The sequence below is a fragment of the Acomys russatus genome, chromosome 3 (assembly GCF_903995435.1).
Source record: "Acomys russatus chromosome 3, mAcoRus1.1, whole genome shotgun sequence".
Classification (NCBI taxonomy): Eukaryota; Metazoa; Chordata; class Mammalia; order Rodentia; family Muridae; genus Acomys; species Acomys russatus.
In genome coordinates this window covers 9360531-9373647 of record NC_067139.1, presented here as the reverse complement: position 1 = coordinate 9373647, position 13117 = coordinate 9360531, and the positions used below count along the sequence as shown (strand labels likewise).

Genomic DNA, 13117 nt, shown 5'->3' with positions numbered 1-13117 from the left:
CATGGTACACCTCCTCTAAGAGCTGTCTGTAACTACAGAGCCACCTGTATCTGTTGCTCCTCTGTCCCTAGAATAGGTACAGGGATCTTCACTGTGTTTGCATCACGGCAGCCATCTCCAGGCTTACAGAACACTGCCAGTCCAGGCTGACATTTAAGGGAGGCCAGGAACCCACCCACCCAACACTCCACTTTTCCAGGTGGATAGTGGTGCCTCTGGATCAGTCAATTATGTATGCTCTGCTCCAAGATGCCAACTCTTCCGAATCTCTGTTGTTTAAATACACTGGTATGTAATGTGATAAAAATTTGGATGTAGGAAAGATAATTTAAAAAGACGTATTGTCTTTTAATTCCATTTGGCTAGTTCCTTTTATAAACAAACAAGTTTGTAAAACAAACTAAGATGGTAATTAAGTTGTAGAGGATAGACTGGGCTGGCCTCAAACTCACAGAGATCTGCCTTCCTCTGTCTCCCAAATGTTGGGATTAAAGGCGTGCACCACCATATCTGGCTTTTTAACAATATTCTTGCAGCTATCTTTTTAGATTTAAAAACATGTTTAGTTAAGGTGACAGAAAGTTATTTTAAAGCATATGGGTTTTGCTCCTTTCTCCAGGAACTACACGCTGAGATTTATGCCAATTCCTATGTATGATGCTTCCCAAGCGCTTAAGACGAACCCTGAGAAAACAGAAGAGGCTCTTCAGAAGGTAGGAGAACTGGGAGCACCGAGAACATAAGTTCACATTTGAATTGTCTTAATACCTATTCTGAACATACGACCATGACCATTTCATAAAGATTATTTATTTATTTACTTACTTATTTATAATTGTTTTGGTTTTTCAAGACAGGGTCTCTCTATCTAGGCCTGGCTGTCCTAGAACTAGGTTTGTAGGCCAGGCTGGCCTCAAACTCACAGAGATCCACCTGCCTCTGTCTCCTAAGTGCTGGGATTAAAGGCGTGTACCACCACCACTTGGCTTTGTAAAGCTTTTTAAACCCATGTATTCTTAAGGTCATGACTAACGTAATTCTTGACTGGGCATGGGAAAAAAAAAAAAAAAACAACGAAGAATGAGTGAAACCTGGTATGAACTTTTAGTGGAATAAAAACATTTTTATAATATCAACATGTCCAAGTGTAGACACCTTCCATCTTTGGAGAATGTGAGGAGCCAAGGTGTCTCTTGCTCTGTGGCTTTTCTCTATCTTTAAGGGTTTTGTTTTGTTTTGTTTTGGGAGACAGGGTCTCTTATAGCTCAAACTTACTATGTATCAGATGATGATCTGAACTTCTGGTCCATCTGTCAAGGAGTAGGATTGTAAGCATCCTTTGCTTTTTCATGGCTACATTTCTTCTCAGTTTTGGTATGTTTATATGTTCCATTTCACTCTGGTGTTTTCTCTAGAGTTTTTGAAATTGTTTCTCCCTCATTGTCTTCTTCCTCCTGTAGGCTTCGACCATTTCCAAACCTACTTTATTTGAGGTTCTTTAATTTTTACACGTCCCTTCCAACCCATCTGCCCTAGATAGGAGAGAATAGAGGTTAATGGGAACAGGAGAAGTAGACCTTTTTGGACACAGTTCCTGGGAGTGATTCTCCTGGCATACTTGGCAGGATTTCAGCAGACCAGCCATTCAACCAAAGTTGCTGCTGGAACCTGGAACAGCCGGAGCCCAGAGCCCTGAAGTGTTCTCTGGAGTGGTTCTCTCTAGGAGTGTCTCAAAGAGGAGCAATAAACAGCCAAAGAGCACCAAGCCCACCTCCTGTTTTGGATACACACACACACACACACACACACACACACACACACACACACACACACACATATATATATATATACATACATACATACATATATTCTTAGAGTCTGTACTAAGATGTGTTTCAGCTGGCAACAACCAAGCCCCCACATGAGGTGGTTCGTCTTCTAGTGGATAAACATCACCTGTTCTCTCACAAGTCTGTTCCCCACCCCACACTTGGGATCAAAACAAAAACATTTGTATGTCCACTACATCATCCTCTGTCCATACCCAAACCCGACTTCTCCTTTCTCCCATATTTCTTAGGTAAGGGCCACCCAATTGCCAGATTGTGTAGTCTAAAGCTCTTTGCTCGGTCTCCTGCCCCTTTGCTAAATACAATACCGCTCTTTAAGACTTCATCTCCTACTACCATCTCGCCACATTTGGCAACACCTATCTCTTTTCCATGTTATAAAAATCAGCCACCATCTTCTAGGATAAAGCTAAATAGGCCAAACCTTGACACCATCATTCGCTGCCAGCTTTCCAGACAAATAAAGCTTGGCCTCCCTAACAGAATGCATTCCTATCTGGGATCTGCCTTCTGTCCGCCTCCTGCTCCATCTATTACCAGCTCTAACTTTTCATTCTGTCCCATCTCAGGGAACTGCAATGTTGAACCAGAGAGGTAAGATTTAAGTCTGTTTGTACCAGCGTTTCTGGTCACTGAAGGTTGAGAACTATTAGTTTATATGAGCAAGACTCAGCTCTTTCTACACTACCGTGCCTGGCTGTCAGGCTTGAAATCTAGTGTCTCAAGCACCCGCATGGGCCCCTTAGGGAGTTTCACAGATGGCCTTCCTGAGACTTCCTGACCTGGACATCACAGATGGCCTTCCTGAGACTTCCTGACCTGGACATTGAGTCCCTTTACTCACCTCTTCATTTCCTCTCCCAACAGACTCTGTTTGTCCCTTTCTGTAGCTGTGATAAAACGTCGCAGCCAAAGCCGATTCTAAGGAAAAAGGATTTAGCTTGGCTTATGGCTGCAGAGGGATAGACTCCATTACAGAGAGAAAGGCATGACAGCAGACTAGGGAAGCTGATGCAGGAACAGAAAGCCGATTACATTTCTAGCCACACACAGGAAGCAGAGAGGCGGAACAGGAAGTAAGGCAAGGCTATAAGCCCTCAAGGTCTGCCCATCCCCAGTGATGTAGCTCCTTCAGCAAGGCTGCACCTTCTCAAGGCTCCATAGCCCCTCCCCAAGTGCACACCAACTGAGGACCAATTTCAAATTCACATACATGACCTTACTGGGACATTTCTCCTTTAAACCACCACACAGACCATGAGCTCCTTGAAGGAGAAGCCCATGTGGACTTCAAAGTTTTCATTCTCCACAGCTAATCAGAATGAATAATAGGAAGTGACAAAGAAAGATCTAGAATGGCGAAAGCAATTATCCCAGATTTTTATCCCAGATTTGCCTCTGTCTCTCTAAGTGCAGGGATTACAGGCATATGCCACTGTGCCTGGCTTATGAATTGTTTTTAAATGCAAATTTCCTTTGTTTTTGATCCAAGACATTTACCTCTTGTGCAGGTTCTGACTCTGGAGACATGTACCTGGGTTTGGAGCTTCTCCATCTTGCCCCGGCTGCCATCCCCTCAACTAGGACAATGACTTTTTTGGCTCCTCCTCACATGACAGTAACCAGGCTCTGAGCTCTTAGTCCCCATGAAATAGGGCAATGCCATCTGTCTGGAGTGCTGTGTGGAAGGAAATCTTAGCGCACTAAGTTCAGTAGTAATGGGTCCACGACTGACGACATAGACGCACAGAGCTTGCCGTTCCTCTCTCCTTTAAGCTTGTTCTCAGAAAGAAGCCTGGAGGGGCTGGCGACAGGGCTCAGGCTGGAAAGTGCTTACTGCTCATACACGAGGCGAGGACATGGGTCTGCTCTCAGAGTCCCCACAAAATCTGGGTACGGGTAGTATGCACTTATTAATCCTAGCCCTGGAGAGGCAGAGGCAGGAGCGTCCCTGGTGCTCACTAGATAGCCAGCATAACCTAACTGTGGAGTTCCTGGCCAGAGAGAAAGCCTGTCTTTAAAACCAAAATAGAGAGACACAACAATTTAGAAATGACAACTGTATGGACACAGGCACCTGCACACATACACACACAAAAAGAACAAACTTCACAGATTACTTTTCTTAAAACAATAACAACAAAACCACCGATGTTCCTTCCCAGATTAGTTTGTGTAGCATGGTGGCTGGACCTGGGAAAGGGCTGGGACCACAGGTCCTGCCATCCTGGGCTGTCGCATGTCTATGTGAGATGACCTTCCTGAAGGAACAGATGCTCTCAGGCTTTGGCCTTGGTGTAAAAAGACAGGGAAGGAGACAAAGGGCCCAACACTGGATGGCCTCAAGTGCCTGTCACTGTTCTGAACCTCTGTAGCAAAAAATTTCCCATTGATGTGTCACCTTGGCAAGATTTGGCTGCTGGGAGGCACAAGTCATGTGATCTAGCTCCGCGGCACTCTGTGCTGTGTTAATGATGCTTCAGCTGGGGGAAGGGAGCTTTCTGTTCTCCTATGTGTTTCATGGGAAAGCGCTTTTGCTCTGCTTTCTAGTTTCCTGGGATGCAGGTAATTACTATGTGGGTTTTAATCGTTCCTAATTGCTATTGAGTAGTAGTTATTTTAGCATATGGAAAATTAAAATGAAAATGTAATAACAGTAAGAGCTTCACAGTTATTAGACATTTCTTAACCAGGGCACTGCAGTGACAAATTAAAAGCCAAATAGTTAAGAAGCATTATTAAAATGATAAAGAGGAGAAGGGAAATAAAACAAGATGGCACACTTTACCCATCTTAAATCATCCTTTTCTCTTTTTGAGACAGTGTTTTATATAGCTCAGCCTGGCCTTGTACTCCTTTTTAGCTTGTCTTTGTCACTTCTGACTTCACTGCATACGGGAGTTTCTTATGCTGTAGCTGCCTGTGTATCAAGGAAAGCACGCACATGTGTGTGTGTGTGTGTGTGTGTGTGTGTGTGTGTGTCTGTGTTGTCTGTGTGTGTGCACTTACTGGGCAGCCACACACACCCTGCTTAATAAGCAAGTGCCTTAGTTTCTTTTTCTGTTGCTGTGATAAAATATTCTAACCCAAGCAATTCAAGGAAGAAAGGATGGATGAGATGGACAGTGATGGATGCTCACAGCTGCAAGCTATAGTCCATGGTGGGGACATCACAGGTATAGGAGCTTCAGAGAGCTCCTCATAGTCCATGTGAGCTCAAGTAGCAGAGAAAAATGCTTGTGCTCGGTTTACTTTCTCCATTTTATACCGTCCCGGATCCTCTGCCCAGAGAATGGGTCCGCCCATGACTGAGAAGGATCTTCCCACACCCAGTAACACTGATCACAATAACCCTCCACACGTGCGCCCAGAAGCTCTTCTCCCCAGCGACTGTACATTTGAACTGCTGAACCTTCTGCTAACACCTCCACAGGGCTGGGCTCACAGGCACGCGCCACCACGCCTAGTTTATATGGTACCGGAGACTGAACTCAGAGTCTCACGTCTGCTACTTAAGCACTCTATTAACTGAGCTACATCTCCTGTCCATCAAATCATTCTTTGGAGGTATATTTATTTCGGGGGAAAGCTGTCTGTATGTAGTGCAGACTGTCCTGGAACTCACTGTGTACCACAGGCTGACCTTAAACTCACAGTGAGCCTCTTGCTTCTGCCCCATAGTATTGAAATTATAGGCAGCTCACCCCACGTCCTCCTAAATGCCTCTTTGTGGTGTTCATCAGTCTAACTAGTTGCTCCTGCACCCTTTATTCAGAGAGTGCCCTTGGCCTGCTGATCTTCCTAAGCACTTCCTTTCCTTCTGGCTATAGTTGGTATCATTCCTGTTCTCAGAAGAGTTTGTGTTTAGACATACTAATTGTCAAACCACCTTGGGGGCCTCTTGTTTTGTGCAGGAATGTATTTTCTTATTTGCTGCCACTTTTTAAAAATCAGCCCTGTTTTGAGAAACTGTGAAAATTTGGTAGATTTTAAAAATTAGAATATACGAAAGTTATTATTTTTATACTGATTCTTCCCACTTTCTCTCACTTCCTTCTCCCCTCCTTCCCTCCCATCCTCCCTCTGTACATCCCTCCCTTATCCTCAACTGTTTTTCCTTCTTCCTCTCTCCTTCCCTTTCCTAGTACTCCTCCTCAATGCCTACCTCTGCCTTCCTCTCTTTCCTTTCTTCCTTAACATAATTTCCCAGGTGCTGATCAATTCTGGGGTGTGGATTAGGCTGGGGTTCAGAGGGCACCATCTCCCCCCCTTTGTTGAGACTCACTTCTAAACCGGGTGCCATCCAGAGACAAGAACCCTGAGCCTGCAGCGTTCCCACCAAATTCCAGCTTATCTTTGTCAGTTTCGGAGTCACACAGCCATGACGTCAGCTACCTGAAAGCTCATTTTCCAACTAAAAACACCTCTGATAAACTCCGTGTCTGAGCTCTGTCTGAGCCTCACGGGTTGTGGGGTCAAAGAGCTGGCATCAGGCTTATTGACTGGTTCACTGATAACTTTATTCTCCAAGGAAGCAGAGTATGTTCCTGAGAGATATATGTGTTCCATTTACAGATAGAAAATTATCTGCTCCGGAATCACGAGACTAGAAAATACCTTCAGGAGCAGGCCTACCGCCTCCAGCAGGGCATTGTCACCAGCACCACCCAGCAGGTAAGGCCGCCACCACTGCCATGCCCCTGCTGTCAGCAGAGGCTTGCAGAGTACAGTTCCAGGAGGGGCTGGCCTGCGGAAATCACAGCAGATGGAAAGAGAGGAAAGTGTATTTGAGACATAAAGGGGGAACTAATTAAAATGAAATCCTAGAAGCTACAAGCTAAAGGAAAGGAAAAAATTAAATTGCTGCTTTATAAGTGTTGAAAATTGGGAGACTGTGAAAGTGACAACTCAAGATAGAAGAAAGCTGAATAGAAACAGTTGATTTGACTTTACATTTAATGGAACCAAATGCTATTCTTGGTCATTGATAGACATGAAAAATAAAGATACATTTGGTACGGAAGCTTAAGATGGTGTCAGTTTATAATCCCAGCCCTTAGAGTCAGAAGCACAAGGATTCAAAGTTCAAAGTCATCTTTGTCTATAAACAGAGTTAGAGCCAACCTGGCTTACATAAGACCCTGTTTCAAATTCTTAAAGTACAAAACAAATATAAAGATGACAACAACAAACCACTTGAGGTGAAAGCTACAGTAGAATCAAAGCAAGTGGTTATCTCTGAAGGTTGAGAGAAACTGACAGGATTTATTTTATTTTACTGTCATTGCTTATCTCAGAGTGTATGAATGGCTGGCTTTACTGTCCTAGACATCTCAGCATTGCCCACATCTTTATAGGAAGCATGTGTTATTTAATTAGTGAAAGTCAAGTAATATGTGTCAAGAAAAAAAATTTAATATTCCTGACCTAGCAGAGCTTTTGAGAAAGAAAGCATTATTTAGATTTTGCCAGGTCTTAAAAAATCTAATTTTTCACCCTGTTTGGGACTAGAATTATTTGGGAACTTTATAGCTTACTTTTACTAGCAGATATATTTTTTTTCCTAAGAACTATTTTTATTTTTAATGGGGTGGAATGGATGCACACATAAGTGTAGATGCCCAAAGAGGCCAGGAAAAAGTGTCAGGTTGCCTGGAGCGGGAATTATAGGCTACGGTGAGCTGCCTGATCTGTGCATTCTGGGAACCAAACTCAGGTCCTCTGCAAGAGCACCCCAGCTGCCGGGAGTGGTGGCTCACGCCTTTAATCTCAGCACTTGGGAGTCAGAGGCAGGCAGATCTTCATGAGTTCGAGGGCCGCCTGGTATACAGCCAGGGCTACACAGAGAAACCTTGTCTTGAAGAAAAAGAAAAAGAAGAAGAAGAAGAAGAAGAAGAAGAAGAAGAAGAAGAAGAAGAAGAAGAAGAAGAAGAAAGAAACAAAAGAAAAGAAAAGAGCTGCCATGCTCTTCTGCACTTAGCTATCACCACAGCCCTGGGTTTAGTGTCAGCCCTTAAAAGTAACAAGACTATCAACATTGTACCTATGTTTATGTCCTTTCCCATAATGAGATACCAAAATGTAGGCTTCTTTCTTAATCCAATATCGTCCCAACTTCTCTATAATTGGGAGGACATCCTATGCCCCTTGTACAAAAAGAGAAAGAGAGAGAGAGAGAGAGAGAGAGAGAGAGAGAGAGAGAGAGAGAGAGAGAAGGCCAACCCACTCTGTGCCATCTCTAGTGCTTGTTCTTCATAGCAGATTTCATCTTCTCCTTGGACAGCAACTGCACACAGGAGAGGGATATAGATGCTTAACTCTGCATCGGTGGCTCATCCTGAGTTATTTGAGCCATTATGTATTGGGTGCATTGCCAACTTTCACTTCGGGGACTTCTTAGGATTTTATGACCAGCTATTTTCCTTCTTGAATCATTTCACTGACTTCAGGGGAGGCATACCGTGAAGTGTTGAGATGTGCCAATCCAGGAAGACTAGAGCCTCTGTGACAACTGTTCCCTAGCCCCCTAACTGCTAGTCATGCCCCAGGGAAGAATCACAGTGTTTGAAGGAAACACTGAAATCGCACGGCTCTTTGTGCATTTTTTTTTTTTTTTGGGTCTGGTGCCTTTGTCTAGAGTTTTATTAGAATCAATACTGCCTTTCTGCTTTTTGAGTTCACCCCTCTCCCCCACCTGATAAGCTCTCTTAACCAGGTTTTGGGACACTTTGTCTGACATAGTGAATGTTCTAGGCTCTGTGTATCTGTGGCAGGTTACCCTTTCTGCCGCTTGGATTAGACACAACCATAAACCACGTACCCGGTACACTGGATGCACCGTGAGCATGGCTATGTGAATAAAGAAATATTGGCATAGAAAAAAAACAAAAAAGATCATTGTTTCCACACATAGGCTGTTTGGTGGAAGTAGGAGCAGTTGTAACAAATTGAGAGTGACTCAAGATGGTGTTTATTGCTAGTGGGTGCTTTGCTTTGGTTCAGTAGCCCTGAAGGGGCCTGTTCGGCTCTGCAAGTGTACTATGAATTAGTTGTGTGATGGGTTATTGGAGAAGCCACCAGCACTTCAGCCAGCTCAGAGGACGGAAGTGGGTAGTCTTGCTCTGCCCACTCCTCCTGTGTGACTTTTCGTATTATTGAGGGTTCCAGACAGAAGAGCAAATTCAGGGAAGGCGTACCTCAACTATAGCTAGTTGGCTGGTGACCACTGCACTATAACCTTGTGAAAACAAGTATCATTAATGTAATGATTGGGGGTGTTAAGACCAAAGAGAAGATGAGGGAAGAGAAGAGAATTATGTTCAGATATGTGCACGATGCTGACTTGGGCCACTGCAGATTCTCAAGGGAGAGAAGTGACGCATATGTCAAGAGTTTAGGGGGACATTAAGGGCAGCGGATAAAAAAAGGTCCCGTCCGGCAGTGACAGAGTGCACATTCCCATAGAAGTGGGAGACAGGACTCACTGTGGCTCACGGTGCCAGGGTATATTCTCACGATGGTGAGGATGAAGCAGCTTTGAAACTGCTGGGCACAGGGCATCCATGAGGAGACCGAAGCTGGTGGCTGCACGCTGCTACTCAAGTCCTTTGCCCGATGACCGTAGTCCAGGCTCCAATCCAGGGAACAGTGCTGCCCGCAGTGAGCAGGCTCTGCCTCAGCGTCATCAAAATAATCTCCCACAAGCAAGCTCAGAGGCCAGACTCCCAGATGGCTCTAGGTTCGGTCAGGCTAACAAACAACCCTAACCACAGCAGGCAACACTTTCGTGTGTTAGCCGTGAAAAGAAAATGAACACTAGCAGTGTGTGTGTGTCAGATGAAGCTGAGAGGGTTAACTGAAAGGACCAGTTCATTTCCCATGAGGCTTTGTAATGGGGCAGATAGAGCAGACTTTTTCCTGCGCCTCCTGCCAGTGTTTTCAGTTATGTACTTCAGGGGTGTGACTTATACAATGGTAGTGAAATACCCAGTCGCCCTCCACAACCCCAATTTTAACATTGCACTTTGCCCTATGTCATCTTAAGTAAATAGTGTGCCTTTCACATCCCCTGGGCTCCGTGTGGGCTGCATTTGTTTTTGTTAAATCCTAACAAATGCTTGGAAGAGCCCTTACGACATGAGTTTGTCTCATTTGAGAAGCTAAGATTTTATTGATTTTATTGTCCTTTTGGCTTTAAAACTACCACGTGGAGACCGCTTCTGTGGATTTCACTTAAACCCTCTCTCCTCCGTGAGCACCGAAGACACACACTTCAGGGGCTCTTCAGTATTCGCAGAGAGGACCACTTTATTGTATTGTTAGCATGTGCCTCTCAGGTTGGCCTTTTGTGGCTTCAGAAGTATATCTGGTTTATCTTCTGAAATTAGAAAAGCCATTCTTAGTAAGATGTGAATTATTTATGGCCATTTTTGTCTCACTCAATACTACCAGTTTGAAGCGTAAACATTTATGTCCATCATGAAGGTTTTTTTTTTAGAAACACGGAGTCAGTGCGCCGCAGGGCATTGTGGGAATGCGGAAAGTATGCGATTCCCGCCTGTAAGCATAGATTGGAGGTGGAGAACAGAGGTGAAATGAGGAACTTCACACAACTTTTCCTATGAGGAGCTCGAGCTAGTTCAATTACAAGAAGTCGGGGAGTTTTACAATAGAAGGGTTGTTGTATGTGTCAACGCTACTCTTACAGCACCGCGTCAACACTTTTGAGCGATACTTTGAGCGATGCTGTTTCACTGAATTGTCTTTATTATACCAAAGACATACTGAGCCTGTTTTATTAAAGGAAAGCATTGCCGCCTGTAGCACCCTGGCTCTGAGGTCAGAATGTATGTCTTCTAAAAACACACTCCACCCACTGTCTTGAGGGCCTCACAATGTTGCATGGTTGTTCCGGAAATTACCATGTAGCCCAGGCTGGCTTCAAACTTGTGGTGATAGTCCTGTTTCTGCCTCTAGAGGGTAGGGATTACAAGGCCTGAAAGTGATTACAGTTATATTTCATTTTTGTAGTGCTGGGGATCCAACCCAACCGATCAGTCATGGATTACAATGTCCACCAAACTGAGTCATGTCCTGGTTTTGGTGACAGTTCTGTTGTTTTGGAATTTGTAGGAGAAGAAAGGAAGACTTTAGCTTCCTAGACACAATATCAAAGTATTCAAAAATAAAAATAAAAGGATAATTTAGCTTTTAAAAAAGGAACAATTAAACAGTATATTTTAGGGCAGGGCACTTCTTATAAGGTCTCTGAAGGGTGAATACTTTTTTTTCTTTACTTTTATCTATTTGCATATGGGACAGGAGGCAGGCACACTTGAGTGCTGTGAATTCACAGAGACCAGAGGACATCTTCCTTGCAGGTGCTAATTGTCTCCTTCATCATATGGGGGTTCCAGGGATCGAACTCAGTTCCTTGGGCTGGGCTACATGTGCCTTCACCTGCTAAGCCATGTCACCAACACAACAATGATTCCTTTTATGTTAGTGAGACAAATCTCATATATTCAACACTGAGTTCAAATTTGTCTTTGTAGCTGAAGATGCTTTTAAGTTGTCCGTCTTCCAGCTGCCTAGCTAAACACACACACACACACACACACACACACACACACACACACACACACACACACATTTTAAAGTGCTTATTCAGATTATATCCTGATTGTTATCCCCTCACTTGTGTCTTCCCATTCCCCCCTCCCCAACATTATTTTTTTAAGGTCATAAAGTAGGCAATAATAAACTATGATGAAGTGCTGGAGAAAGGTTTCAAAGAGCACTGAAACTCCTGTTTACTTGAAATGAATCTGTTCTCCTTCTTCATTTCTTATTATATACTCACTTCTGGCTGACTGTTTTAAAAAAAAAAAATAGAGGCTATTTCAGCTCATGGCTCCAGAGGTTGTGAGGACCAGGAGTGAGACCCCAAGCAAGGGATGGCCATATTGCATAACACCCCCACTACAGGAATAATCCATCCACTCCTGGGAGGTCAGAGAACTGCAGGTTCTGCAGGGACAGTAGGTCTGCCCCATGGCAGATTTAAAATAAGGATGTTGAAGCCTTCTGCTTCATTGTCTATGCAATGCCCTGCCACTTCCTTTGGGTCCTACAGTTCAATCCTGGACCTGTTGAAAACGATTCAAGTACAAATACCTTGTGAGGCAAAGCTGTTGGGATGGGCACTCAGTGGTGTTAGCTTCATCATTACCCATGCTAACATAACAAGACGCATCCCTCCTTCACTGACTGAGACAGTGTCTCAGGTAGTCCTGTCTGTCCTCTTGGTTGCCAAAGATGACCTTGAACCTTCAGATCCTCATGTCTCAACCAGCGAGTACTGGACTATCTGATGTGCACCACCATGCCCAGTTTGTATGGTCCTGGGAATCGAACCCAGGACTTCGCCGGTGCTAGACAAACACTCTCCCAACTGAACCTCATCTTTAGAGCCCCCTCCAACTTCCAAACTTTATTCTATGCTTTGGTGGGTCTCAATTTATGAGAAGCCCTTTAGATGATAGAAAATTTAAACTGTCAATTTCCAGAGGCTGTTTTGGTTTCTATACAATTGAGACCAGCTGGCAGTTGTCAGCATTCTATTGTCATGTCACTATTCCTGGCAATGCGTAAGACTTTTTTTTTTTTTTTTTTTTCTTCAGCACCTCTCCCTATGTCTGACACCCACAGGGCACTTGATGACAGTTAATGAGAGTCACTGCCTAGCAGAACATCACTGGGAGCTACAAGAATTGAATCATGATTCACTATACAATATTCGTTTCTAAGGGAGAAAAAAAATGCTTTATATCTTTTACCAAAATGTCTCACATCTTTTCCCGGAGTTTGATGTGCCATTGGTTTCTTGTACGTATAGTTAGGCTAATTTAACAATTGCTCAGCCACCTTTCTCATGGAGTCCGGCAAGAGGTTTCTAACCTCATACGTTTCATTTTCTTGAAATTTCCACTGTCCATTCTGTATCCTTGTTTCTGTACCAACTTGCATGCTTCTCTGGTTTGCACAGATGATTGACCGAATATGTGTGAAGGTTCAGGATCACCTCAACTCCCTACGAACCTGTGCCGGTGATGCTATTCAGGAGGATTTAAGGGCAGCAGAGCGGCTCATGCGTGACGCTAAGAACTCTAAAACGGTGAGTTTCTTCTTGGAATTGTGTTTACCCTGTTGGTACCCATGCTGATTTCTAATAAGGAAAATGAGAGGGCTGAGGACAATGAGAGTTT

General features: G+C 44.0%; 1 protein-coding gene across 1 annotated transcript in view; it reads left to right on the top strand.

Moving 5' to 3' along the window:
• Carmil1 (capping protein regulator and myosin 1 linker 1) overlaps window positions 1-13117 on the top strand; it is a 259669-nt gene that overhangs the window by 191731 nt on the left and 54821 nt on the right. Inside the window, exons 23-25 of the mRNA XM_051169309.1 lie at window positions 620-713; window positions 6426-6524; window positions 12898-13026. Of these exons, the coding sequence (XP_051025266.1) occupies window positions 620-713; window positions 6426-6524; window positions 12898-13026 (322 nt within the window). The remainder of the gene's footprint in view (window positions 1-619; window positions 714-6425; window positions 6525-12897; window positions 13027-13117) is intronic.